Below are 27,419 nucleotides of genomic sequence, written 5' to 3' on the forward strand. Positions count from 1 at the left end.
AACCGAGTCGCGCTTGAGTTTTTCCAAAAGCTGGACTTAGGGCTGGTGCAAATAAAACGGTGTGACGAGATACGGGATATATGTACAGGGTGACAGGACGGACGGATGCCCACTTCACTTCAGGGAGGTGGAGAAGGGGAACAACAAGGGTTTTGGAAACCATCACTTGAGCTTGGCAAGAGTATAATACATGGAATGAATGACCTTGTGAGGCTTTGGCGCTCTTTAGCGTTGACGAGTATTGAAACTTCCTCTCTATGCTCAATCAATGCCTTGTTCAGCTCGTTATGGATATTATTTCTTTTTTTGCAGTCCGACCAACCGACCTACTTAGTATGTAGTTCCATGTCTTTCCATGTAGTTAGCCAGCTGCCTGCACGGGCGACAACAACCAGAGAACAATCAGACAACCAGACAAGAATAACAACAACAACTAGTGTCGGTATCTTGCAGCCTTCGGAAATAAACAAATCAATTAATTCGTCTTGGTGTCCAACTCGTCGTCTTCTTCTTTCCCCACGACCGTTTCCTTTCCCGTTTCCGTTTCCGCGACGGGTTCTGGTTCTCGTTCTTGTTCTTGTTGGTCCTGTCGTTGTTCCGTTTTCAGCCTGATGGCGACTGTGTCGTTGAGCTGGTGACTGAGCTGTATGGTTTGTCGAGGGATTGTCAGAACCCGGTTTACTCGGTGACTTTTAATGAAACCCCCCCCCCCCAAAAAAAGAAAGGGGATATTGGGGAGGGGAAAGAAAATAGTAGAATCTCACTTACGTCCTTGACAAAGATGGTGCAGATGAGAGAGACGGCGCCGAAGGCGATGGACGAAACCCAGACGTATCTGGGTTTGATGGTGTTGGCTCTTTTTGTTTCACCAGACAGGCAGACAGGCAGACAAAAGCTGGGGTGTTGCTTTTTCAACTCTGGGGACACGTAGAGACCACTCACCTAAACGACGCGACGTACGCAGACTTGACGGCGTGGCTGACCGCGACGCCAATCTCGGTCGTGTATCCCGGGACGTCGGTGACGGGTCCCCCGTCGCGGTCAACACGGCCCCCAAGAGCTGATCGACCGACGAACTCGGCAGGCCGTTCCGCAGCGCCGCCGCGGCCACGTAGGCGGGGACCTTGTCGGCGCTCCTCGACGAGAAGATGGACGAGTAGACGGCCGTGCCGACGGCGCCGCCGCCGAACCGGAACAGCGACAGCATGCCCCATGCGAAACCGCTGCACCGACGCACAGGGGGGAGTTGTGTTGTCAGTGAGGAGGTTCTCGTTGATGGGTTTGTTGGCCCCTTTCCCCTGGAAAAGACAACGAAAAAGGCGGAGAGAGAGAGAGAGCATATATCTCGTATGGGCGGTCTACTTACATGTATTTGTCCGGGACTGAAAACTGGATCAGGAGGACCGAGAGAGAGACAGATGATCCTAACGACGGAGAGTTAGGGACTTGGAAAGACTTTGGTTATTCAACTCTCCGGGGGGGAAGGGAAAAACATACCGAGCCCTACAGCTCCGAAAAAGGAGAATGCCAGTGCCATTGGTCGTTGGTTTTGATCTGTTGATGCGGTCGGTGTTTTCAGTACTGGCATATTCCTCGAGATTCTCCCTCCCGTCGAGCCTCGCCCCGGACAAGGGTGATTGGAGGCGGGATGTGGGTGACTTACTGGGTATAGCCATGAGGGCGATGAAGAGGAGCTGAACAAAGACCTGCGGCGGAGATCTCAGTCGAGAGATCGAGATAATTATGGCACAAAGAAAAACGGTCAAAACGTACCGCGATGATCAGCATTGGTCGGGGTTTTCTCAGCTTGGGAAGAGCCCAGAAGGTGGTCACCCCGCCAAACAAGCTGCCCGCTTGCAAGGGGATGTTGTAGACCCCGATCTTGATGTCGTCCGAGGGGTCGTTGACGTAGATCAAGGACAGGTAGAGGGGGAAGAAGGACAAGAGCGAGTAGTATCTGTGTGGGTTTTCAAGATCAGTTAGGACATATCCTCCCCCGTATCCCACACCCGCGATGAGAGATTCTGACATGGGAAAAAGTTTCACTCACAGCATGCCGCCCACGATGGTGACGATGAGAATCAGGGTAAAAGTCCGGATACGGCGGAAAAGATGAGGATGGAGGAGGGGATTCTCGGGCACAAAGGCCTCTGTCAAGGCGAGTGAATATCAGGAAAACGGGGTGGTGACCTTGAAGAAGCAGGTCCTTCTTTTTCTGTTGGGAAAAACTTGCCATAGACTCCGAGCAGGGCAATCATGACGATGCCAATGATCAACGTCGTCAACACGCGAACATCTGATATGGGGTATGTTCCACCCAGCCATGTGATGGCCAGTAGGAGGAGAGTCGGGCCCGTCTGAACCCACGAGCTTCAGTAACATTCTCTTCTCGAGCGAGTCATGGGAAGAGTTCACCAACTCACCATCAGTCCAAGGAGGCCGAACCAATCGAAGCCCCTGACCAATGATCGATACGAGCTGAACCCGGCCAAGGGAGCTTGTGGATGCTATAGGAAGAAGAGGGCGACGGTGCCGGCCACGTCCAGGGCGATGACAAGGTAATAGATGCTTCTCCAGGATCCATTCCTCACCATGGCATGAGCTGTAGTATTTTTCCATGTTTTTGTTAGATTTCTGTTTTTCTCTTCCTCGACCGCAGAAAACCGAGGTGTAGGGACTGGCGAGAGTGACTCGTCCTTTATGGATTGTGTTCACCGTACCTATCAAGGAACCAAAAACGGTAAAGACGCCGATCCCAGCATTGAAACAAGCCATGACAGCACCGCGTTGGTTGTGCGTCACCAGTTCCGAAACGGCTGATAGACTGTTCTCGCTGGAGCCGATGTAGAGACTGACGAGGACGTTGGCGCCGATCACTGTTAGAGAGATGTCAGCTTGAGCCTTGAAGATGTGCAGATACCATCAAGGGAGTCTCGAGTGCTTACACTGGCTGATATTCTTGGACGTGACAGCCACGATGCATCCCACAATCCCAACGAGTCCGAACAGGATCGAATATCCTCGTCGTCCAGTGAGGCTGGATTTGATGTCCGTCAATCTCCTGGCACACCGACCACGGTAGGCATCTTTGTAAAATCTTGTGGATCTTACTCGGTCACGGTCCCAGCAACTCCTACGCTGATGCTCGAGGCCAGAGCCAGACTTGACGCAAGCCATGTGTAGACGGAGCTTGGGCCTGGATGAAAAGGTGAGCAGCCGAAACCCATGGAGGTATCGGGGTCTTCTCTCACCTATATCTTGATTTATATTTGCAACGACGGCCGAGATCATGACAATGGCCACGTTGGCCGCTCCATAATGAAACTAGATTTGTTATTAGTAGGAAATCTCAGGTTAAGAAGACACGAGCCATGAATCAGACACAATCTCTCCCACACACTTACACACACACTTGCGGGAGCTACAGGACTTACCCAGAATGATATGATTGCGAGATAGGTCGACAAGGAGATCTTGTGAGAGGCTGCTGGTTGTGGTGGCGACGTCTCTTTGGTCGAACAAATTGAGGAGGATTCAACTTGGACCGCCGTGCCGGCGTTTTCATCGTTGTCGTCAACTTTGGACCCCATCTCTGTCAATGCCCGAGTGGGAGAGACAGTGGTGTCAAATCTCACGAGGTTGTAATGATCAGGGGAGCGACAGCAAAGTGGAGGGTGCAGGAAGGGATTGATGGTCTGCAAGGCCACAGCCAAAATCGTGTGTACCTCCTTTGTATAAGCAACAATGCATCCTCTCCATATACGGGGCCGAGGTGCAGAATGAAAGCAGTTGGCGACCCCGGAATTTCATGCGAACCCCATAATCTCTCCTACACAATCCCCGGATCCTCGCACAGTTCCATCCCATACCAAGTCGGTCGAACTGCAGCCAATGAGATGCGGGAATCAACCACAAGATTCGGAATCTGTTGGCCTGGAGGTGAAATGTGTTGTCCACTTTACGACACACAAGGAGACATATATATACCCCCGGTCGACATCTGCGCACTCATGTTTCCTTGAGCATATTCCGAGAAAGAAGCTGGAATTTTCCCAAGACCACGAGGGATGAGGACTCTAATTCCGATTGGACCGTGGGAGAAATCCTACCTACTCAGAGGAACTTCCTCTCTGAGGACACATGGTGCGGACCGATAACAGACCTGACTCCCCAGGCCTACAGTATCTGAGGGGACAATACCATCTGGTCATGGCACTGTTGGCAAAGACAATCGCAATCACCGGGGCAGCGTCCGGCATCGGGCGCATGACCACCATCTGCCTCGCTGGACAGGGCGCCAATCTTTCCATCGCCGACCTGGACCTCGACAAGTTGCAAGAAGTGGCGGCCGAAGTGAAGCGACAGCATCCCGACTGCGCCGTCATGTGCACGGCTCTCGATGTCCGCCACGAACCCGAGGTTGACGAGTGGATTCGCTAGACGGTGCAGAGGTTCGGGCTGCTCGACGGCGCCGTCAACCTCGCCGGCGTGCTGCGACAAGGCCTGGTGAGCGACTTTGCCCTCGACGACTGGCGGCTGGTGCTCGATGTCAACCTCACCGGGGTCGTTATCTGCACCAAAGCTCAAGTTCGGTCCATGAACGACGGCGGCAGCATCGTCAACGCCTCCAGTAGGGCGGGACTCCACGGCACGGCCAATTACGCCGCCTACTGTGCCAGCAAGCACGGGGTCATTGGTCTGACCAAGGCGGTCGCACAGGAAGTCGGAGCAAAGGGGATCCGCGCCAACTGTATCTGCCCGTAAGAAATCTCACCGCTGATCACCTCTCGCTGAGCCAGTATTTAGACCCCCTCCCAGAGGGGAAAAACGAACACTTACTGACTGTTGGGTCCGTTCCTGCTAGAGGTGTCATTGACACCCCCATGACGGCCGCTTTTGAAGGCGTGCCCCCAGACCAGATCATCCAACGAAAAGGCCGACCGGACGAGATCGCCTCCCTGATAGCATATCTCCTTGGAGATCAAAGCAGGTTCATCACAGCCAGTGCAATCACCATCGACGGCGGTTTGCCGTGATTTTGGCAGAGCACATATCATGTAGATATTTAATTCAAAAGTACAGACTTCAGGGGGCAAAAGATCAGCCTTTGTGCAGTCTTCCTCATTCCAGAATATCGCCGTTCACTCGAACAAGGATTTTGATATGTTGGTCTTTATTCTCCATCAGCTCTTTCAGACCCTTGTCCTCCACTTCACCCAGCGGGATCCTCCTGGTCACCAGTTGTTCAAGGGTCGCGGTGGGAATTAAGTCCTGGGAGAGGGCTTCGATGACGGACGCAAACGTCCCGGACCGGTAGCATCCGTCTCCGGTGACGACGAGCGCCTTTGAAATGATCCTGTTCATGTCAACCGAGATCTGATCGGGTGTCAGTTTCTGGTCTGATGGTAAATAGCACTGCGACCTCGATCGACACTTACATTGCTGTGAAACTGGCCAAAGGTATAGTACATGCCCCCTTTCCGGAGCAGATCTATCCCAAGGTCAAACGTGGATTGTGAATTGGCAGTGTCGAAGATGCAGCATGGACCTAGTCTTTAGTCAGGGAGACTCGGGTGTCAGCATACGATACGAGCATTTGTTGAGGCCATTGAATATTGTTACTTCGAACTTTGGAGAGCTTCCCGGGGTTCTGACGGACGAACAAATGAAACCCGTTTACACACACCCTTGGAAGTAGTTGTCCAATTTCTGCCCAGGGATGTGTCATTGAAATCCACGACGACATCTGCCAGATTGAGGCCTTGGACCGTCTCGTTGCGTGCCGCGGATCTGCCGATCATAAGGACCTGGAATCTGCCCACAGCTCGAAGGCACAGGGCGTTGGCAATCCCAATCATGCCGGTCCCGATAATGACCACCGAGGCATTGAGGTGGTTATCCAAGATGTGTTTCGAGTTTGCGACGCCCTGCCATGCCACCGAAAGAGGCTCGACAAGCGCCCCCACCTGTAGAGATATGCCGGGTTCCAGCTTGTGGCATTTTCGAGCCGGTATCGACAGCCGCTCAATCATGCCACCCGTTTGAGTGAGGCCGAGTATCGACAGTCGTTCGCAGTTGTTCTCGCGACCTTGAATGCACATGTGGCAGTCTCCATCTCCCTGGATCGGCTCAATCGACACATGGTTGCCGACTTTAAAGTCGGTAGCCACTGAAGGGTGAGCTTGGGTGACGATCGCCGAGAACTCGTGGCCGATGACCATGGGTAAATGCTGGTGACTGAGAGGGTGTGGATTCCCCGGCCATGGTGTATACACCTTTTAGCACACTCCTGTCAGGAAACGAGGTCGGCCTACTTCCGAGAGTCTCAAACCCGACAAACATACCGGTCCATGGGCATATTCTGCCACATCCCCTTGACATATTCCACACCAGGCCGGAGCCACCTCGACATGTTTCTCTGCCAACGTCGTATCTAGCAATGGCAATGTTTCAATTTTGACACTTTTGTTTCCATGGAGACGTGCTGCCCTTGCCATCCGCATGTCGATTAATTGAGTTGCTCCTTGTTGCTGTAGATTGAATAGCGTTTCGGTGTAGAGAGGTGATGGATTTCGTAAGTGCCTTGGATGGTACATATGATACATGAGTTAATGTATCCTGCGGGCGGATGGCTCTTTTCCATGTCGATATCGTATTGGGCTACCTTACCAGAGTCTCCTCCCGTACGGAGTGGGACGAGATCAGACCGAGGTAGGTCGGAGGAAAGTTGCAAGACAGTTTAGGTCTAAGCTCCATGAACAAGGGAAGGCATGGCGCATATCGGGAGAAACGACATTGGTGTAATCCCCGAATAGGCTAGGGTGCTTCTTTGAGCCCGTCCTCGCCCTCGCTAGGTGCTAGTCCTCTTCCCGTATGGTAGGAGATTCTGCTTCTCTGGCGTGGGTACTCTTGCAAGGAGGGGTTTACCCATGCTTTGCTGAGACAAATCCGGTAGTCGATCGGGCGTTTGAGGAATTGACATTCCCGTCGCTCTCTGACAGACCACAAAGGACAAAGGGTCCTGGTATGAACACGAGAGACAAGGACCGTATCCGGCGAGATGTCGTTCCCAACGAGCGAATCATACATGTCTTTTCTTAATTCCGTAACAACAAATGTGGACCTTTATCAAATACCGATCGGGCTAGTCAACGGGCTTTGAAGAAGACGGTGTCCATGTACCTCGTGTATCGCCCAATGTACGAGGTGCGCGGGCGCAAAGGTTGGTTGGACTGGTACCATGCACGGAAATACCGACAACAGTGAGCCTGTCGACTTGGTCAAAGCGTACGCCAGCCAAGTCCAGGGTTGTTGACTGAGGACAAGGCTCTTCTTTCAACACAACTCATTTTCACACAGCCTCATGCCGGCTAGGTTTGCTGGACCAACCTTCTCGAAGCCGCTGGTTACGTATCAGCGATTTGACACCGGTATACGGTAGTATGAAGATCAGAGACTATGCTGCATGCGATATTGCCAGGGTCTGTAAGGTAGTCGCCGTCGCCGGTGTCGCAGATCTCGACCGTTCGCTATACCGGTCGCTCGGGCTCCAGTGACTGTAGAGCGGCTTGGCAGGCTGTGGATCGTCCTGACTAAGCCTTTTCTTGGCTCATTTTCCTTCGGTCTTTGTATATTTAACTTTCAAAAATCTTCACTACATTTCGTCTCGAGAACGATTTACATCATACGGGGAAATGTTTTGCCGCCTTCATGGCGCAGGGGTAACGGTAAGCGCTTTAAAAACACTATGAGGACGTAGGGAAACTAACAGGAATGCTCAGCGTCGCACTTGTATTGCGAAAACGTGATATATGCGAAGATCACAAGTTCGAATCTTGTTGGAGGCAAAAAGGGGGGTCTTCACCCTTATTTTTTTGGTGAATCCTTATCGATTACAGCTCCTCTGATAGCCGTGGGTCCTTTTATCTTAAGTTTTTCTGTCGGGGAGGTGTGTGTGTGTGTGGAGGGAGAGGTCGGGGTGGTTGCCAAGAATAGACGTTCTATATCAGGGCAAACGCGCTCAAAACGTCACTCAATTGGCTGGGGCACAAGGTGTTACGATGTTTACACATTACTTCTCAAGGCTGGTCAAAACTATTTATGGACGAGGGAGTTGCAAAGGTGTTTCATGTAGCATAGTGTGGTGCGAGGGCAAGAAATTCGAAATGCAGTCTGTGAACTAACCCATCGTCAATACAAAAGGTTGGGTTTTAGAAGTCAATGGGCGATACATCCAGCCCAAGGGTCATTGAGTATCAATGGCCAGAAGCGTGGCGGTCTCATCAAAGTGCATCAACAATATTTACCGCCTCAGATCAGTCAAGAATGGCACTTGCCCTGGGTGATCCGTAGTTGTAAATCCACGAGGGCTTTGTGCCCATGGCGCAGTACATTTCTATCTTCGATAAATATAGGAGATCGTGGCGAAGGATTGGTCAAACGGAGTCGTGATCTTTGATCCATGAATCTTTTCAAATTCGCCTCATATAGGTGCTATTCCGAATCCCTTTCCTGATCGAAATGACAAGGGAGTGGTAGCCTTGCGAAAGGCCGCGAGATTAGCTACATCACGAGATAACAGGAGTCGCAGGTTGGCACTGCAATGAACATATAATTATTCGGAACAGACCTCAAAATCACTGTCTCGAGTAATAAACAATGGACTTAGCACATAGAAATGCCTAATACAATGCAGAAGTCTCAAATACGAGTACCTTCTACCCGAATAATGGATGGTTGACCCCAGATGCGGCCGAACTTGCAGTCCGCACGCGAGCTAGACAACATGTTGCCGGCATCTTCACCGATGCCGCTGCCATTTTCGGGCATTTTCTCAAAATATGTCAAGACGACAGCTTGATGTTGGTATCGAAGGTGCTCCGTGCTCGATCTGGATATTGAAACTTAGCAGAGGGTAAGTTGAGGTGGTCAAGGGTTGCTAGTTGGGACATCGTTGCTCTGGATGAAGGTTAGAATACGTCGTACAACCATTGGGAACCTTTGTACGACTCAAGTCGGGCCACATTAAAGCGGCAGGTTAAGAGAGTCCAAACGTCTACGACGGCCTTCACTCCAATGTCATTGATTATCCCACGATGCACCGTGCCAAATAATGGTAATAGCCTTCAGATGGCTTTCCGCACTTGGTCGTCCAGCGACATGTCTGCCGATCTCACCGTTCGCACGCCGGTCGCTGGCGACCGTCGTCAGCCATACATCACCAGCAGCTCGTAACGAGGTGATACAACTACGGGCATATCAGGAAGAATGCATTCAATCGATTCTATCATATCTGGAGAAGGGCCACAGGCGCTTGGGCATCTCACTAGCTACTGGCAGTGGGAAGACGGTGCGCTCACTGTCAGGAGTGGTGGATGCATCAGAGCAATGCTAACGCTGCTTTCTCCAGGTGATATTCACGCAATTGATCAGTCGAATCGAGCCACCAAGTCCAACTGCCCAACAGACCCTTATCCTTGCTCATCGGCGAGAGCTGGTGGAGCAGGCAGCACGTCACTGCGAGAGAGCATACCCTGAGAAGAGCATAGACATTGAAATGGGAGACATTCACGCTTCAGGTGCCGCAGACATTACGGTGGCATCTGTCCGGAGCATGGTCTCTGGCGAGCGGCTGAGCAAATACAAACCCGAAAGATTCAAGCTGGTCCTCGTCGACGAAGCTCATCACATCGTGGCTCCTGGGTACCTGCAAGTCCTCCAACATTTTGGCTTGGAACAGCAAACAAGTACTGGGCCAGCACTGGTTGGCGTCTCGGCAACCTTTTCTCGTTTCGACGGCCTCAAGTTGGGGACGGCAATCGATCACATTGTCTATCACAAAGACTATATCGACATGATTGGCGAAAAGTGGCTATCAGATGTCATGTTCACGACCGTCAGGTCGAAGGCAGATCTCTCAAGGGTTCGAAGTGGCAAGGATGGAGACTTCCAGACGGGTCAACTCTCGGCCGCGGTCAATACTGAAACTACAAACGAAATCACCGTTCGGGCATGGATGGAAGAAGCCAGCGATCGGAAATCGACCTTGGTCTTCTGCGTCGATCTGAATCATGTGGCGAGCTTGACCTCCACGTTCAGGAAACACGGCATCAATGCGCAATCTGTCACCGGCAATACGAAGAAAGGCATACGTGGTGAACGACTCGAGGCATTCAAGAAGCGCGAATTCCCTGTCTTGCTAAACTGTGGTGTCTTTACTGAAGGGACTGATGTGCCCAACATTGATTGCGTGCTGCTTGCACGACCGACCAAATCCCGCAATCTGCTTGTTCAGATGATTGGACGCGGTATGAGATTGTATCCGGGCAAGAAGGACTGTCATGTCATTGACATGGTCGCCTCGCTTGAGACTGGTATCGTGACAGTACCGACCCTTTTCGGCCTGGACCCGGCTGAGATGGTGAGGTCAGCCAAAGTAGACGACTTGAAAGCGTTGAAAAATAGCCAAACAGAGAAAGAAGTCTCTACGAAAGCGGCATGTCCCGTTGATGATTCCGATGGTGTGTCCGGCAATCATCAACTCGACTTTATCCACTATGACTCTGTGCACGACCTGATCGAAGATACTTCAGGCGAACGACACCTGCGCGCCATATCCCCCAATGCCTGGGTTCAGATCGATTCTTACAAGTATGTTCTTGCGGCGAGAGGCGGAATTCTGACCCTTGAGCGCCGCCTCCCTACCGACACTCCCTACTCCAAATCGCTCGACTCTAATCCTAGGGCCACTGACGCTTCGTACACGGTCATATGGAAGCAATCTCTTCCCCCGACCGAGACTTCCAAATCACCCTGGTCTCGTCCTCGCACTGTGGCAACTGCCGCAACGCTCAGCGACGCCTTACATGCTGCCGACACCTTCGCGGCTCAAAAGTTTGAACGCGTATTCATCGCAACATCATCGTCCTGGCGCAAATCGCCCGCCTCCAAGGGCCAACTCGACTTTCTCAACCGACTGCGTGAAGTTTCTGAGGAAGAGCCCCTGACCGAGATGGATCTGACCAAGGGCCAGGCTGGCGACATGATCACCAAGGTCAAATTCGGGGCGCGAGGGCGATTCGACAAATTGATGAGAAAGAAGCGTGGGGTGGAGAAGGGTCTGGAGAAGGAAAGACGTGTCAAGGAGATGCGGGAACGAGAAGTCGTCAGGGTCGGGCCCGTGGACGCTTGACGCTGGCTCGATCGGGTTTCCAACAATTTCCCAAAATGGAAATACTAACATACAAATCGAGAAAACTCCAACGCACACAGCCTTGTCCGGACTTCCCGTCGTGTGGTCGTGACCATAACAGGTACTGGTACAGGTGCAGGTGCAGTTACAGGCACTTGTACTTTGTACAAAAATAGGTCCAGTCGTGGACCGATTTCCGGTCTTTCCGAACACTTTCTTTTGCCGCCACATCCACTTTCGCGCGTCAAAATGCCTCACTCTACAAGGGCTGTACCTGGCCGCCAACCGACCAGCCGGCGACCGAGTTCAGTACTTGTACAATACCTCGTTGTATCTTCACCAACGGCGGAGCTTTCTGTTGTTGAAGGAATATACCAGTCCCTCTGAGAGGTGGCGCAAATTGGTGGACTGGCTCCCACACAATTGGGAAAGGTCGCATGCTGTTGTTCAATCAATACATGTTATTTGCATGACTCGGATCGCTCTAGCGTGGTACTTGTAAGATCATACATCAATCAGACCAAATTCAAAGTACGGGAAAAAAAAAGTGACTTCTGGCTTCTGCATCCACCCCGGCCTTTACCATCCCACCCTAACATGACTTGCTCAAGGCGGCATACACTGCGCCTCGACTTGATCGCTGAGGTCGTCTCTGTGTTCCAAAACCGTCGAGGACGTGCAGCCAAGTTTGCCTCCTACCGAAGCTGCATACTTACAAATGGTCAATAATAGCGGCAGCGTACTCGTGTGTCTTGGCCTTTCCACCCAGATCTCCTGTCAAGGTCTTGCCTTCCGCCAACGTGGAGAAAATGGCGTTCTCGATCTTGACTGCGTGTTCGTTCAATCCCATATGCCGTAGCATCATAATACTACTCAACAAAAGAGCAGTGGGGTTGGCAAGGCCTTTTCCTGCGATATCAGGGGCAGAACCGTGCACGGCTTCGAAGATGGAGCACTCGTCACCAATATTGCCTGAGGGAGTGAGACCCAAACCACCAATCAAGCCGGCGCACATGTCGGAAAGAATATCGCCGTAGAGGTTGGGCATGACCAGAACCTTGTCGGAGTATGGACCCGGGTCGGTCGTGATCTTCAAGCAAGCATTGTCGAGCAGTTCCGCGTCGAACTCGATATCAGGGAAGTCCTTTGAGACATCCCTTGCAGTGCTGAGGAAGAGACCATCGGACATCTTCATGATGGTCGCCTTGTGCACCACGCGGACCTTCTTCTTGTTCACATCCCGGGCGTACTGGAAAGCGTATCTCAAGACCCGCTCAGAGGCTGCGCGGGTGATCAGTTTGATGGACTGCACGACGCCATCCACCACCACATGCTCAATTCCCGAGTATTCTCCCTCCGTGTTTTCTCGAATGAGCACAGTGTCCACGTTGTCGTAAGGCGTCTTGTAGCCCTCTATACTGCGGCACGGTCGGACATTGGCAAACAGGTTGAAGGTTCGTCGGAGGGTAAGATTGAGAGAGACATGGCCTTTGCCGACAGGGGTTGCGAGGGGTCCCTTCAACGCGACGTAGTTCTTCTTGACCGAGTCGATCGCTTCGTCTGGAATGACCGTCCGGCCGTCCTTCAGGCGAGGTGTAACATCGACAGGCTCCCACACAATGGGCACCTTTGCAGCTTTGTAAATGTCCTTGACCGACTGCGAGATCTCGGGACCAATGCCATCTCCTTCTATCAGTGTCACGGTGTAGTTTCCGTCCGGTCCTTTCGTGCCCTTGAATTTGGCGACTTTATCCGCTTCTGCAGTCGAAGCGTAGCGTCTAGGTTGGGTCTGCATAGCCAGAGTCAGTCAAATGGGCACTGTGAAGCTTCTGGCAGCATCTGACAGTCACCTGGAAGTATGCGGGAGCCCATGTTGGCTGCGTGCAAGCTTTTCGCAGGCATTGGCGAGCTGGAGCAGCAAATGCTCGAGAAGCGATCATGGTGGGCGAATATTGGTGAAATTGCTGAGCAACGAGAGCAAAGGAGCTTCAGCAAGGGATCCTGTTCACCACATGGAGCGAGGAACAGAGTTGAGAAATTGGCGCAGTCGTATACTTTGCAAAGATAGCGCCAGAGCTCGAGTGGTGGAGCTTCAGTCTGAAATGTTTTATCGACCAGGGACGTACCAGTTACATCACAGATGGCAAGGGGGGGCAGCTAGAGGAGAGTTATGTAAGCTTGCACGTGACTGCGAGAAATCTCCCTCCAATAATCTCGTGGCTCGGGCCTCCTTGTGGTCCAAACAATAAATCGTGTCTCCAAGACAGCAATAAACGACTCGTCCTCAGTCTGTCCACCATGGCCCAGACACGAGACATATTGAATCACTACAACATATCCAATCCGTTTCCGACAGAATGGCCGGCGGAGCTGGATAGCGATGACGAGGACCCGGATGCCGCGGGCGTCAGACGGTCTCGCTCCCGTTACTCAGCCTTGGAAAGGACCGCTAGTGAGAGGAAGAGTCTTCTCCCTGGATCCCAGAGAACGGTCGAGGGCAGGGCGAATCTGGTGCAGAAAGATGAACCAGATCCTTTGGGGGCGCCATCAAGCGTGGTGACCTCGTTGACGAACCTTGGCCTGCCAGCGGAACATGACACACGGTACAGAAACAGGTTCATGCTCTCCTCAACGACCTTTTCTCCCGAACTATTCCTATCAACGACTCACTCCGACGACACCACAGAAGACCTGATACAAGGATCCAAATATCTGGCCAGGTCCATCGACCAGCAATCGGCACCACTCAAAGCCTTGGTGGAGACCAACTTTGAGCGCTTCGTCCGCGCCAAAGCCACCATCGACAATGTGTATACCGAAATGCGAAACCAGGGCATTGATACTCATGCTAATACTCCCCCGTCTCCCCGCCATTCTCGTCGTGTCAGTGGCATCCACTTTCGGAATATTAGCGGTGGCAGTGCGGCTGGCGCGACACCTCCTCAGCGCCCGAGCAAAAATGCCTTACGCAGAGAGACAGACTATGGCGTGCAAGGTATGAAAATCTCGCTGTCGGAGGTCTCCAAAAAGGCCGAGGACGTCTGGGGCCCTGCCTTAGGAGGAAAGGAACGTGAAGCGAAATTAAAAGTTATCTTGAATGCGGTGGAGAAAGACAGGGCAATCTTTGAATTGGGTTCGTGTCTGAGCGAAGCTATCAACCAGAGAGACTATGACCGAATTGTAGAGTTATACAACTCTGCTCGTCGGTATGCTGCCGAGGCACGAGCCTTCGGCGAAGAGGTGAGGCAAACTGGCCGTGGACTTTCAGATGATGAAGTCTATCGGGTTGTCATTGTTGGGAAAATGTGGTCAAGTGCGGATGAACAAATAAAAGCACTGAAACGCGACATTTGGCGCAAGCTCTCCAACACTTCGGCCGCTCTCCCACTCTCTGGGGTATCCCAGGCAGAGGAGCATATGGAACTCATCACGGTCTTGTTACACCTGGGTGTGGAAGAAAGCCCGATCTGGGTTTACCTCCTCAGCAGGTACGACTTCTTGAAGAACAAGATTGCAGCGGTTGTGGAGAGATCCAAGATTGAAATCGAGATCTTGCGCCGCCGTCTGGCACTTGGAGAACGTCCATCCTCCGAGACTGTGGCGATGTTTCTGAGACAAGCCTCCAAAGAGCGACCCGAAGCGCTCGACACCGAGGATGTCATCGATTTCTGGAGCTGCACACTGACCTATTTCACGAAGCTGCTATCCTTGTCCAACGGGTTGCTCGGAGAGATTATCGACTTCTGGGAAACAGCACAGTCTTTTGTCGATGGCAGCAGACAGAAAAGTTTACCCACTGGGTATGAAGGTGAGAGCAGCAAGCATCTTCGACTGTCCGAATCGGATGTCAACGGGTTGCGGAGCGGTGTCACCGAGCTGGTCAGCCAGTTGAGGGATGCTGTCTTTTCGCTTTTCGCGGATCCGCCTGCTGAAGACATCTCGTCTCTGTTCTCGCCAGTACCTGGATCCGCCGGTACACCTACAACCCCTCACATGGGAGCGGCATTCTCGCCCACCGATGGCCGAATAGGCAGACTTGATCCTACAGATCTGCCTGCGGCGGCGGCAAAGAAAGGCGAGCCATGGGAAGACTATGCATTCTGGCCACCTCATTCCAACGCACTGAGCGCCGTGCACTATCTGCAGCAGATCCTCGCCCTTGTTGGGGTTGGTGCTGGCGAAATGGTCGCGTTGGGTCCAGTGAGCAAAAACAATGCCATGTTTGAAAAGATCAAGACCATGATCGCAGGAGCCCGAGAGCGATGTATGAGAGCCGTCTGTGAAGCCTGGAGCAAGGATGCCGAAAGCTGCAAGGCAATGGAGGACTGGGTGCGCTCGCCTGACAAACGCGATCAGACTCGCATGCCGATATATATCGAAGCTTTCGAGAGAAAAGTACTTCAGGGTATGCAACAAGTGCTATATCTCTCCGACACTACCACCAAGCCAGGAGGTCGCGACATCCTCACCCCACCACCGTCGAAGCTTTTGCAAATGGTCCGGACCCAGTTCGTCAGCTCAATTTACAAGACAGCCAGTGGCATGCTCGAAAACACCGAGGCTTCGAACCAAGGAGACGAGGAAGACTGGGTTTTGGTGACAAGCCTCAACTCGATTGCCGTCGGTGCTACGCCAAGCGAAGCTCTGATGCAAGACGCCATCAACGCCTCAAGCCGTAACATTCGCATGCTCCTGACTATGTCGAACCTGAAGGCGCTACGGAACGAACATGTGCCCGCACTTATCCAAGTCTTTGAATCTTCATTCTCTGTGAAGCTGGCGGAAGAGTCCAAGACCATTAAGGATGTTTTTGGCCAAATTGACGCCAAATTGTTCCATTCATACACCAAACCGATGGTCGCGAACTTGACTCAAATCGTCAAAGATGGAATTAACTCGCCAAGTTGGGTACCTACAAATCCAAAGCCAGATCAAGTCAGACCGTACGTCTATGCTGCGCTGATGAGGCTCGTGATGGTCCACACGGAGGTCTCTACGACTGTCCCAAGCACCACGGGGTCAAACAGTCCCCTACTGGGCGAGATTCTGTCCTATATGCTCGAGAACATCTCGCAAGCCCTGCTCGAGGGGTTCAAAGAGCGCAAACCAAACACCTACAGCCTCCCCGCTTTGATGCAAGCGACCCTCGACACGGAGTTTATTGCCCAGACCATGACGAACTATTCGACGCCCAAGGCAGGGGAGATTCAAGGCCAGATATACACAGAGTTGGACAAGAGGACGACAAACGAGGCCAGGGCGAGATTGCAGCAGGAACTGGGCGACATGCGGATCGTGTTGAAGAAACTGAGGGACGGGAGTCGAAATAGTTTTGGGTGTTTCAAGAAACCGAGGAGCAGTGACAAGGACAGAGGGAGGCAGCAGGCCACTGCGGGGGCGGCAGCGACGTCGTAAGGACGGTTCGTCAAGGCAAATCGGGGGAAGGATGGAGTTACCACGGGCACTGAGGAGCTTAGCGATATTTAAAGCTGTCTGGTGCGCCTGGAGCGCAATCGGGTTTGATACCCAGATGTAGAGCAGTTCCAATGCGGAATCATCATCTTCTCCTGGTAAAGTCAACACCAGTCTCTGGTGTCCCTTGTCATTCAATCCGTGCCATGGCGTCTCTTGTCATTCCAAATGAAAAGTAGTTTCACAATGTCTGTTTGGTCCCGATAAGAGGCTCATCGCCGCCGTTTCCTGCCTCTCCCTCTGCGTGATCCGCCCCGCCCCCGCTTCGCAGGCCCACTCCGCTTCTGCTCGGCCTCCTCTTCCTCGTGATCGTCGCTGTCGCCCTCCTCGCCGGCTCCGCTCTCGTCCGGCTCTTCGTCGGCGGCGTCCTCGTCCGCCGCGTCCTCCATGGTTCGGTCCCCATCCGGCTCCACCACACTCGGCGCCTTGCTCGTCCTCCGGCTCCCGCCGCGCTCGCTTTTCGCCGTCTCCAGCTCGTTCTGTAGCCGGGACAGCCTGCCGCGGCCAGAACCGCGGCCTCGGCCCCGCCCTGACCCTCTCCCGGAGACGCTCACAGGTGAGCTGCGCGGCTCGTCCGTGTCGGCGATCGTGCTCTCGCCCCTAGTTGCTGTGGACTCGACGTCCGGGCTCGACGGCTGCGTCAGGGGACTGCTCTCGATACTGGACCCGGGCTCGGGAGCAAGCCGTCTCTCCCACATCATCTCCCCAAAGTCGTCCCCGGGAAGCTCGAACTCGCGCCAGTAGTACTCCGTGTCCTTGGAGCTGCTGCCACTGCGTGACTCGTCACCGGCACCGCCGCCGCCTCCTCCTCCGTTCTCTGCCTCGACGCCGGCAGCGCCCACACCAGACCCATCAAAGATGATCGAGTCTTCCCGCTCATCCAGCTTTTCGAGATCGTACAGACTCGCCAGCTTTCGCCAGATCCCCGCCGTGGACGTGTGACTGTCATCCGGGTTGATGGCCCCGCTAGACAGGAGGTGGTCTCGGATGGCGATCATGCGGAAATGTTTGTGCATCCCCACCGGTTTCCACCGGATGATGGCTTGCAGGAGCGCCGACTCTTGTGCGGTGGTCCAGCAGAGTGTGTCATCGGAGGAAGAGTTGTAAGTTGACGCCTCCGTGACGGAGGCTGTGGTCGTCGCCATGGTCGGATTCTGTTTGGTTTCCAAATGTCCTCGGGAATGGTCTGTGAACGTGGTCCCAAGACGGAGGAAGAAGGGCGGACTCGTCTGTATCCTGTCTCGGGTGCTTTGCGCAGGGTTGTAGCTTGGACTCGGCGCCTAAGATCATTCCTGGCCTTCTGTTCCAAACACAAGAATGTCGATGAAGCCAGAGGAGACGAATAGACGGGGCCTCGCGTTCTTACCCTCCTGGGTGGTAAATACGCTTGCTCGGTCAACAAGGGGTGGCAGATTTTTTCTAGCTACTTCTTCTAGAGGTCTGTCGTGTTGAAAGGTTGAGACTCTCGCCGGTTTTGAGATGCTGGGTTTGATTCGCAGCGGCTGAGTTTCCTCTTTCGTACGTCATTGGGTTGAAAGAGGCAAGAAGCGGCAAGGCTGACCCTCAGCCAATGATATGAAGGTTTCTCAACAAATCGCAGCCTCGCCAGTGCCTCATGAACCACGAGTTTGGAAGGGAATCGTAAGGCATCAAGTAATCACAAATCTGCATCATAGGTGTATAATCTCAACCTACTAAAATCTATATTATCGCATTCTTGTCCAGCAAAAGGCTCTAGTTCGAGCATAATGTGCCGCAGTGAGCACTTCCACCACTGACCTTCCCATTCCTCTGTCACTTTAGCACATCATCTCGTTGTTGCTCTCCAGATACCCAGCGGTGGTTCTCCTTCGAGCAATTCAAAACCCATCCTAGGTACAATCTGCACGGATCGAGTTGTTGCTGGTCTCCCTGAAGGAATGAGCTTGATACCCTTACACTCGGGAGATGGCTTACACGATTGAGGGATCCGACGGCATTCCCGTTACCGCACTGAACTTCCAGCTCATCCTCCCTAATGACATGCCTGTAGATGCTGTTCGCATCGACAGGTTAGAAGTAGAGGCAACGCTTCCACGGCCGATGGACTTGAACAACCTAAACGACGAGCTCGTTGACGGCGTCAAAGACTTGGCAAGAGTTGCTACCTCTGATCGGTCCCCAATTGACGGCGATTGTGGCGCCCAGGAATGAGCACCTGGAAACTGTAGATCAAGAATCGGATCCGCTCTTGTGAAACCCCTTTGGTGCCTGAAGTGCTGGATTGAGATGTCAAAGACATCAAGTTTAGGTGTCGGACTCGCTAGACCTGTCACTTCTCTGGGTACTGCCACATCAAGCCAAAGTGGTGTTAAAGTTGTCTGTTGTTCCTCTGCGACCCTTCTTGAACTCAACTGCAGGTACTCATCAACGACTTGTCTATAGTCACTGCTCCCCGGGCCGGACTCCAAGGTTTGTTGAAGTTTCGCGATCGCAGATTCAAGGGAATAAACACTTCTGGGTAAAGACAGGGAAGAGCGGGAAACGACAAGCAAGGTCAATATCACCACAGCCTGTCTCAAAAACCCCTCTGAAAACTGCTTGTTGCCTTGGCCAGGAGTTGAGTTACCAGACCAATAGAGTGGATTAGTGCAGGCGAGCTTTTCGAGGAGCCGACACACCAGGGCCTGCACAAAGCAAGGAGATCCGACAAACTCTTGAAACAGGGTAGGATCATACCTGTTGAGATTATTGAGGTCCCCATATCTCTCCCGCACACCTCCTCTAATGAGAGAGAGAGCACTGAGCATCGACACTTGGATTTCGGGAGAAAGGTAGAGATAGTCAAGGATGGCTCGGGGATGGAATTCCGTTGCTCCGATTTTTGTGGGAAACAGGTAAAGCCACATGCTGGATAGAATAGAGCTAGCAGTCCAATAGGCCATTTGCTCTGGTGTTCCACTCTCCGACCCGTCCACGCCCAGTTGAAGAAGGCCTCGCATATACCGTGCGCAGCCGCGGTCAACGTGTTGTTGCAGCTTCTCCACCCAGTCACTGAGCTGATCGACGAGTGCTTCTGCGACCAGCTTCTGTTGTACAGTACAAGCAGAACGAGCGCATCTTATGACGAAGAGGAGAAAGTAGCGACTGAGCCAGATATTCTCTCTCATCCAGTCATTAAGTGTAGAAGAAATGAGATATAAGATATCGAAAGCTTCTCCAAAGTGTCTCGTAAGGAAAAGCAATGTTGCTGTGTAATCTAACCTGCCGATGAAGGAACGTCCGCCGGAGGTGAATGGAGTTATGCCTATCAGCAGTTCTTTCCGAACATTGATAGTGCTGATCACTTCGTAGGGAGGCATGCGGAGTGTCGGATAAGTCGTCACTTGAACTTCTGAGTTGAACGTCTGAGCCGGTCGTGCAGATAGCTCACTGGTCAAAATGACACGCCGCCACGGTACGGCCGAATGTATAAACTCATTGATACAAGGTGTGTCCGTAGTAACAGCTAGAGTAGGAGCCGCTTTTGGAGAACTTCCTGGACCTACGCCGGGCGATGAATGTGCACCGGTAGCCTCAGAGACATGGTCTGTGCCTGACTCGATTCTTAAAGATGAGAATTGTTCCAGGGTCGAGGTCTCGAAACCTGTAACGGACCCACGGTCGCGGATCGTCGTAGTTTCCATGTTGGAGCCCAGACCTTGCGTTTCAGTAGAGTCTGGACAAGTCGTCGGAAGAGTTCGAGCCGAGCGGTCAGCTCTTTGGTGGAGTTGGGCATTGTCTCTGTTCAGTCCCCATTTATTCATCTGATTTGTGAGCTGGCTCCTTGTGACGTGAACATGCCTAGAGTCAAGCTGTCGAAGAATCTCGGAGACGGTGACTCCTTCATGTAGAAATCCTGATATCACGGGCTTTAGCTCTTCCCATTGTTTCTTGGGAAGGCTTGGATTCTTGGACGGCACGTTTGGGTGCTGTTGCTTGAAACGAAATGGCGTCGGGTCAGCCATAGCTTTCTGGCGGCTTTATCAGTGATGCCCTGACAAGAGGGTTTCTTGAGAGATTGTTTCGAGAGACATTCTGGTCGAGAAATCCTACAGCAAGGTTGAGCTGTTAAATAAGGCTGAGAAGAGCAGCTGTTGTTCATGAGGCTGACGGGGGTCATTGAGAATGACCACAGGAGGACTAGCTCAATCAGTAAGGTGGAGACCAGGGTGAGGCAACCAATGGCCGTTCACCATGCAAGCCTCTGTCACAATCACCTTCTGACGACGACCTTGAATGGACGAGATCTCACGTTCACCACAAGAGGAACCAGGGACTAGAAGGATATGTTGGTGAGCTGGATAAATATGAGCTTCCCAAAACAGACAATCTCAAACTCAAGAACAGGCCGAGTCATAGGAGAAGGAAGCGAAACCCCCTCACTAACTTCCCGCAACGCCAATCCTCGTCCGATCCCTGTCAGCGATGCTTACCGCAAAGACCTCGATGGTCGGCCCTCATTCATCAGAGTGTCTTCTGCATCTACCATCCCTCCTCTGACTCGAAATATCCGAGAATTATAACGCCCGACTTATTCGTGGAATTGTGGGCGACATCGACCCACACACGGCACGAAGAGCGCTGTTTTGACTTTGACGCTACTAACTGTCCAACAACGTACTTTGACTAGGTGCCTATCGATTCGGGTATCTATCTAGTAGTAATAGGCAAGATGGAAATGCCGGTGGAGCTTCCGCGGTTGATCTCCATCAAACCCGCACTGATCGACCAAAGGACAACGGCAAGCTTGCCGACTCCCTCGTCATCCCAGATCCGGCAACTGCGCGCGTGCCTCTGATTTTCTTGTCATTGTCTTGCACAAGTATAGATGGAATCAGTGTCTCTTGCCGTGGAGCGACGGTGGTCTGGCTTCCATCCGAGTGTTGGTCGCCTGGGACATCTTGAGCTTTGCCACAGAGATAAGTCACAAGCTTGACTCTGAATCTGCTTGTTTTTCTATCCTTTTTGGTACCACAGCCTCCCGAGATTTGGGAAATTCTGTCAGGAATTCATTGTCTGTTTGATTGTCAATGGGAATTGACAAGCATACTGTCTCCCAATGGACAAGACCCCTATGGAAGGACCTGGCCATCATTCAGACCAAGTCGCTCAGAGCGCCGACGACGCCAAATGCCACGGCAACGAGACAAAATCCCCTAACGAGGCATTAGAGGTTATACCGTCACCTCAAGCGCTGGGAAAAAACCAAAGAATAGACCTGGAGAAAGCTTCTCCAGATTTGCTGGACCAGGCGAGAAGCATAAACATCACACCCGCGGACCTACAGTCCAGCCCGAACAAACCCACCGTGACTCCTCGATTGGCCAGAAGGGGTCTCTTCGCTTCCCTGACTTTGCTCGCTGAGGTTGATGATCCATATCTCTATTCAAAAAGCAGGAAATGGTTCATTACCTTTGTGGTGGCTTTTGCCGCAGCGGCCACTTCGCTGGGGAGTGCCATCATTTACCGTAAGTTATTCATCCAGAGAAGCAGGACTCTATATCCAAATGCTGAATCTTCCCTTTGACAGCTGCTCTTGCCGACACAGCTCGGGACCTCCATGCCAGCGCCACCGTCACCAACCTCTCCGTCGCTCTCTACATGCTCAGTATATCCTTCTGTCCTCTGTGGTGGTCTGCTTTGAGCGAAACGGCCGGCCGTCGAACGACCTACCTTGTTTCCCTGGCTCTTTTTGTCCTCTTCGCTATTCTCTCCGCAACAGCCAATTCGATAGGTGTCTTCGTGGCTATGCGCATGCTGTCCGGGGGGGCTGGGGCATCGGTCCAAGCAGTCGGAGCGGGTACCTTGGCCGACATCTGGGAGCCCTTTGAAAGAGGTAAAGCGATGGGGCGGTTCTATATGGGCCCTTTGTGTGGACCACTGCTCGCTCCCATCATTGGCGGGTAAGGTTTGTCGGAAAGCAAGATCCCAAAAGTGTCCCCTTGATTTCTCTTCTGTCGATTCCCAATTCATAGGTGCTGACAACATGAACAAGATTCCTAGCTGCTCGATGGGGCTGGAGAAGCACACAGTGGTTCCTGGTAATATATGGAGGAGTCAGCCTTGTTTTTCTTCTCTTCGCATTACCAGAGACTGTTAGGATACACGAAGATCCGAACGAGGACGTTGCGCGAGAAACAGATGCGATATCTGCCGCCTCCACAGCTCCCGGCCGCACGAAGAAATTCCTCCGCATGTCCTGGGGTGTCCTTGTCGACCCGCTGAAAATGGTCCTGCTTCTCCGTCACCTTCCCATTCTCTTCACAGCGTATTGGGCATCGCTCGCCTTCGGAACGCTTTACATCGTCAACATTTCGGTCCAAGACGTCTTCGCCAAGTCTCCCTACAACTTTTCCGTCTCCAAAGTCGGCCTTACCTACATCCCTGCGGGCTTTGGGTTTTTGATCTCAGCCTTGTTCAGCGGCAGGTGGGCTGACCATGTCATGGCAAGAGAAGCAAAGCGGAAGAACAGATATGATGAGAATGGCAAGTTGGTCTTGCGACCTGAGGATCGAATGATGGAAAACGCTTGGATAGCTGCCATCGCGTTTCCCATATCCATGCTGTGGTATGGTTGGAGTGCAGACAAAGGGGCGTTCTGGGTTGTTCCGGTACGGATCCCTCCACATTTGCCATATTTCTTCCCATCATGTTTCTGCTCTAGCCGCGTAACGGCCTTCCTCGAATACATCTAACGAAGAACTCCCACAGCTGCTGGCAACCCTCGTCTTCGGCCTGTCTGCAATGCTCATCTTTGGACTAGCCGTCACAATGCTGACCGAGTTTGTCCCTCGCAAACCCAGCAGTGGGGTCGCTGTGGCAAATTTCCTCCGCAACATCTTCTCCTGTATCGGCACTATACTCGCACACCCGCTGATTCGGGCCGAGGGCACCGGATGGATGTTCACTGGCCTGGGAATCCTCGTGAGTACAGGCGCTCTGGTCATCCTGTGGATGAGGACGAGGGGCTCGGCCTGGCGAGAAGCCAATCGAGGGAAGGTCGGCTGACACAGCTTTTGCTGTCCAAGCTTCTCCAAGTCAGAATAGGAGTGCCTTTCCTACAAATAGGTGCACCTTTGAGAACAGGAGGATCGTAATCCCTACTGTTGTCCTCCACTTCATCTTACGAGCCATCGGCACAGATCTCGAACCATTTAGGGGGATGCGCAGCGACTTGTGTGCATCATGCGAATTTGCTTGCGGAAGGTTGGTGTTGGCTATCTCCTGCACGTAGAGAGCGATGATGTGTGATTTGGGAGACATGCTCAATGGACCACCACCGAAGAAAGGTTGCGCTCAGGAGACTGAAATGGAAGCCTCCCTTTCCACACGAACGGGTCCGAGGTAGACTAGGGATTGTGACCCAGGTGTTTCAAGGGTAATGGGCGAAATGTCGATGGCTTGGTCGATCGGAAAGACCAGCAGGAGAAGGCTATCAGTATTACGTCGACCATGTCGATTAGAGCTTGACACCGCGATAGATGATATCTCCGTCTGGTTCGCATCGAGCCTGAATCCATGCTGCTTTTATTTCATCCTCTCTGTCTCTGCGGGATGTTAAAGCGGCGCACTGTCTAACGCGTCGACTCAGTTACGCGTTGGACATGCCCGCACGTAGTTTTCTCGTCCACCACCGCCCGCAGAGAGACCAAGAAGATCGCACAATGCCTCCAGGATGTCACCATGCCACCCTCAGAGCCAGTGCATCCATTCTCCGTCAAACACATAGAAAACTTCAAACCTGTACCTCTGCCCTCCGACGCAAGCTGGGATGCGTTCCAGCTCGAGCAACACCTGGAAAGCCGACTCCTTCAATTGGATGAATCGACACAAGGACCTCTCCCCGCGCTCACAACCGACGTTTTTCAATTGAATTTTGAGGATGTGTCTTTACAGGATCTGTCAGCATCGTCCGAGGTCACGTCCGACTCCGAGAATGATCAATTCGAGAGCCTGGACGGTGACAGCGTGCAAGAGGAATGGGTTGATGTTTGGATCTTACCAGATATCCAGAAGAGAAGAGAGGGACAACTGCTAAGTTGGGACAAATTTCTGGATGAACGCCACCAAGAACCTGCATCAGCATATCTCAGCGAGACGGATCCTGGGGTGTTCAACTCCATCCTCGGTCCAAACGGGCAAAGTCCCCCAACATTTGTCAAGTCGGACATCCTCTTGAACGCCTTGTTCGAGTTGTGCATGGGGCGAGACTCTGTTCTGTTCAGGTGGGAGGAGAAGGACAGTACATTTGTTACCCGCTGGCAACTTCTGTCGGCACGCGGGTACAGTTCGACTTTGGTGCAGAGTTGCTCTGAGGCCTTCTCGACCATTGGGATAGACACCCGGTTCCTTACAAGCGCTTTTCAAGCCTTGGAAAACAAGTCTACTCTTCTCTCTTCCGCTCAAATAGCTCTCCTGTCTACCTCCAGGTCCATGCTCTATGCTGTGCACAAGCACCTTGTCGAATTGAGACCAAGCATTGCGTCGATACTCCAACTCAAAGGTATTATGGGAAAGGTCAAGATAGTTGTTGACATGCTGAAACAGTGTATCGACGGAATTCAAACACATCAAAGGGAAGATTTGGTCATCCTTAGTTTGATGCAAAAAGCTGCTGGGCCACCTCTCGATCACCCTGGCACAGCCGCACTGTTACAAATCCTCCTCTCCCGGACATGTCGGCCGGTCCTGGCACTTCTGAGCGAACAGATAGGGCTCAGCTCAACACAACGTGGAAATTTCAGGGGCTCTTTCGATGAGCTTTCGCTTGTCGATGATAGGGTGTGGGAAGTTCTTGTTGACTCAAAGATCGCACGTACAATATCCGAGGCTCAGAAGAGCCTGGAGGTATTGGCCAGTCACTCTGCAGACAGTTCCATCTTTTCCACTGTTGTACCCGAATCTTCACCACTGAAGGAACTCGAGGCTGGGTTTACTCTGCTGGTCATTTCAGAACTTCAGGCTCGTGCTATCGCATACGAAGAGGCTATGAAATCGTTGATATCGTCCGCGGAATCTTCAACATCTACAAGTTCCATCGACACCCCTGCCTCTGAAAGCTTCGATCTGGAGGACTCTGTCAGCATGCAAGCAGAGACCACCAGTGCCTTTCGATTACAAATCAACGTTTTCGACGACAGCACTCATGATTTGAATGAGAACTACGACGAGCTCGAGGATCAAGTCTTGACATACCTCGAGGGACAAGAACTCGAAAATTCGCCTCTTCAGCTGGACTTGCAGACCTCGCTCAGTTTATCGATCACACCTCTCGTCTCCGCCCAACATAGGCTGCTCTCCTACTCTGTCCTGCGATTGCTGTTCCAACAACACAATCTCCTCGGCCACCTCAATCTGCAGAAGGATTTCCATCTGCTCGGAAGTGCCTTCTTCTCATCTCGTCTCAGCATAGCTTTGTTTGACCCCGACCAGAACAGCGGTGAAGGCAACAGGAGAACGAGTGCCGTTACTGGGCTTCGTTTACATGTACGAGACACGTGGCCACCTGCGGGCTCGGAATTGAGATTGGTGCTCATGAGCATCCTCTCAGACAGTCTCAGTCCAGCAGATCGCGCTTTGGACGAGTCTATGTCTTTTGCAATCCGCGATTTGCCGGTCGAGGAGCTTGAGAAATGTCGAGACGTTGATTCAATCCACGCACTTGACTTCCTTCGACTTCAATACACGGCACCCAGTGAAATACTAGGGGCAGTCATCACGCCAGAAATACTAGACAAATATGATCGAATCTTTCAGCATCTCTTGCGTACGTTGCGAATACAAGCCGCAGCACAAAGTATGCTAAGAGCAGGGTTTGGTCGCCAACCAGAGAAGACACCCAAGAGCAGTCTCTCCGATCACAAGTTGGTTGTTACGATGCACCATTTCATCTCAAGTATTGCAGATTACTACCACAATACCGCGATTGAGGTGCATTGGAGGAAGTTTCAGGCAGTGCTCCGGGCCGCAAAGGCACACCTCGATAACAAAGACTACGGTCAGACCTTGCTCGTGGTGAAGAGTCTGGACCACCTACGAGCATTGCACGCGAGAGCGTTGAACAAGATCTTGACGGCCCTCCTATTGAAACGAAATCAAGCCAGATCGAGGCAGATACTGGAAGACATCTACGGAATCATACTTCACGCCGCAGCCGAACGGCGCGGAAGTGTTGGCAGGAATCCCGGATTGGCGGACTATGCTACCACTGATGAGACCACGATGAGACGACTGCAGAAAGACTTTAGAAGCAAAGTTGCAATGTTTATCGACACCTTGCGTGTCCAAGCGCAATCAGCCGGAAACTCACACGGAAGAAAACATGCTGCTGGCATTGAGACCGATGTCGATGCCCATGCCGATGCTGACGCTGACGCTGCTGACGACGACGCTGATGTCAACATGTTTGAGTATCTCCTGTTGAGATTGGACATGTTTGGGTACTGGATGACATAGCAGACGGCATGAGTAGAGAGCCCATCCTCATGTTGACTATTGGAAGACTGACGAGGTGGAGACACAGCCCTGGTAGACTACTGACTGGCTTTCGCATTTGCTTTGATGAGTATGATACCCCACGCAGCAAGACGACGCCTGGCATAAATATGATATATGTGTGTGTGAAAGTGTGTACAAGTATATGCAAAAATATAAAATGTTTCCAATATATCGCCGCCTCGAGCGCCATTGCTCCATACTCCGTCGTCATGCCAAAAATGCGTCGCGAATCCCTTTT

At 52.3% G+C, this 27,419-nt stretch overlaps 10 protein-coding genes across 10 annotated transcripts; 5 read left to right on the forward strand and 5 right to left on the reverse strand.

Annotated features, from left to right (window-relative positions):
- Window positions 1-475: 475 nt before the first annotated feature.
- Window positions 476-3,590, reverse strand: AYO20_10345 (hypothetical protein; the record flags this gene model as incomplete). Its single annotated transcript, XM_022648603.1, has 13 exons — window positions 476-643; window positions 769-917; window positions 961-1,223; window positions 1,367-1,424; window positions 1,498-1,554; window positions 1,664-1,706; window positions 1,774-1,957; window positions 2,051-2,150; window positions 2,721-2,876; window positions 2,946-3,037; window positions 3,112-3,196; window positions 3,252-3,324; window positions 3,435-3,590. 13 exons carry the CDS (start codon window positions 3,588-3,590, stop codon window positions 476-478), a joined length of 1,584 nt encoding a protein of 527 aa, XP_022495396.1.
- A 619-nt stretch (window positions 3,591-4,209) lies between these two features.
- Window positions 4,210-5,036, forward strand: AYO20_10346 (hypothetical protein; the record flags this gene model as incomplete). The annotated part of the gene is made up of 3 exons (XM_022648604.1): window positions 4,210-4,401; window positions 4,450-4,750; window positions 4,807-5,036. The coding sequence occupies 3 exons, from the start codon at window positions 4,210-4,212 to the stop codon at window positions 5,034-5,036; spliced, it is 723 nt and encodes a 240-aa protein (XP_022495397.1).
- An 85-nt stretch (window positions 5,037-5,121) lies between these two features.
- On the reverse strand, window positions 5,122-6,412 carry AYO20_10347 (hypothetical protein; the record flags this gene model as incomplete). The annotated part of the gene is made up of 4 exons (XM_022648605.1): window positions 5,122-5,376; window positions 5,439-5,548; window positions 5,687-6,237; window positions 6,345-6,412. 4 exons carry the CDS (start codon window positions 6,410-6,412, stop codon window positions 5,122-5,124), a joined length of 984 nt encoding a protein of 327 aa, XP_022495398.1.
- Window positions 6,413-9,112: 2,700 nt separating this feature from the next.
- On the forward strand, window positions 9,113-11,191 carry AYO20_10348 (hypothetical protein; the record flags this gene model as incomplete). Its single annotated transcript, XM_022648606.1, has 2 exons — window positions 9,113-9,349; window positions 9,410-11,191. 2 exons carry the CDS (start codon window positions 9,113-9,115, stop codon window positions 11,189-11,191), a joined length of 2,019 nt encoding a protein of 672 aa, XP_022495399.1.
- A 712-nt stretch (window positions 11,192-11,903) lies between these two features.
- On the reverse strand, window positions 11,904-13,131 carry AYO20_10349 (isocitrate dehydrogenase, NAD-dependent; the record flags this gene model as incomplete). The annotated part of the gene is made up of 2 exons (XM_022648607.1): window positions 11,904-12,980; window positions 13,042-13,131. 2 exons carry the CDS (start codon window positions 13,129-13,131, stop codon window positions 11,904-11,906), a joined length of 1,167 nt encoding a protein of 388 aa, XP_022495400.1.
- Window positions 13,132-13,489: 358 nt separating this feature from the next.
- Window positions 13,490-16,606, forward strand: AYO20_10350 (hypothetical protein; the record flags this gene model as incomplete). Its single annotated transcript, XM_022648608.1, has 1 exon — window positions 13,490-16,606. One exon carries the CDS (start codon window positions 13,490-13,492, stop codon window positions 16,604-16,606), a length of 3,117 nt encoding a protein of 1,038 aa, XP_022495401.1.
- Window positions 16,607-16,875: 269 nt separating this feature from the next.
- AYO20_10351 (hypothetical protein) lies at window positions 16,876-17,808 on the reverse strand (the record flags this gene model as incomplete). The annotated part of the gene is made up of 1 exon (XM_022648609.1): window positions 16,876-17,808. One exon carries the CDS (start codon window positions 17,806-17,808, stop codon window positions 16,876-16,878), a length of 933 nt encoding a protein of 310 aa, XP_022495402.1.
- Window positions 17,809-18,615: 807 nt separating this feature from the next.
- Window positions 18,616-20,649, reverse strand: AYO20_10352 (hypothetical protein; the record flags this gene model as incomplete). Its single annotated transcript, XM_022648610.1, has 1 exon — window positions 18,616-20,649. One exon carries the CDS (start codon window positions 20,647-20,649, stop codon window positions 18,616-18,618), a length of 2,034 nt encoding a protein of 677 aa, XP_022495403.1.
- Window positions 20,650-21,743: 1,094 nt separating this feature from the next.
- AYO20_10353 (hypothetical protein) lies at window positions 21,744-23,692 on the forward strand (the record flags this gene model as incomplete). The annotated part of the gene is made up of 5 exons (XM_022648611.1): window positions 21,744-22,152; window positions 22,215-22,520; window positions 22,660-22,725; window positions 22,775-23,295; window positions 23,396-23,692. The coding sequence occupies 5 exons, from the start codon at window positions 21,744-21,746 to the stop codon at window positions 23,690-23,692; spliced, it is 1,599 nt and encodes a 532-aa protein (XP_022495404.1).
- Window positions 23,693-24,367: 675 nt separating this feature from the next.
- Window positions 24,368-27,139, forward strand: AYO20_10354 (hypothetical protein; the record flags this gene model as incomplete). The annotated part of the gene is made up of 1 exon (XM_022648612.1): window positions 24,368-27,139. The coding sequence occupies one exon, from the start codon at window positions 24,368-24,370 to the stop codon at window positions 27,137-27,139; it is 2,772 nt and encodes a 923-aa protein (XP_022495405.1).
- Between the last annotated feature and the right edge of the window lie 280 nt (window positions 27,140-27,419).

This window comes from Fonsecaea nubica, assembly GCF_001646965.1.
Source record: "Fonsecaea nubica strain CBS 269.64 chromosome Unknown Scaff109, whole genome shotgun sequence".
Lineage (NCBI taxonomy): Eukaryota > Fungi > Ascomycota > Eurotiomycetes > Chaetothyriales > Herpotrichiellaceae > Fonsecaea > Fonsecaea nubica.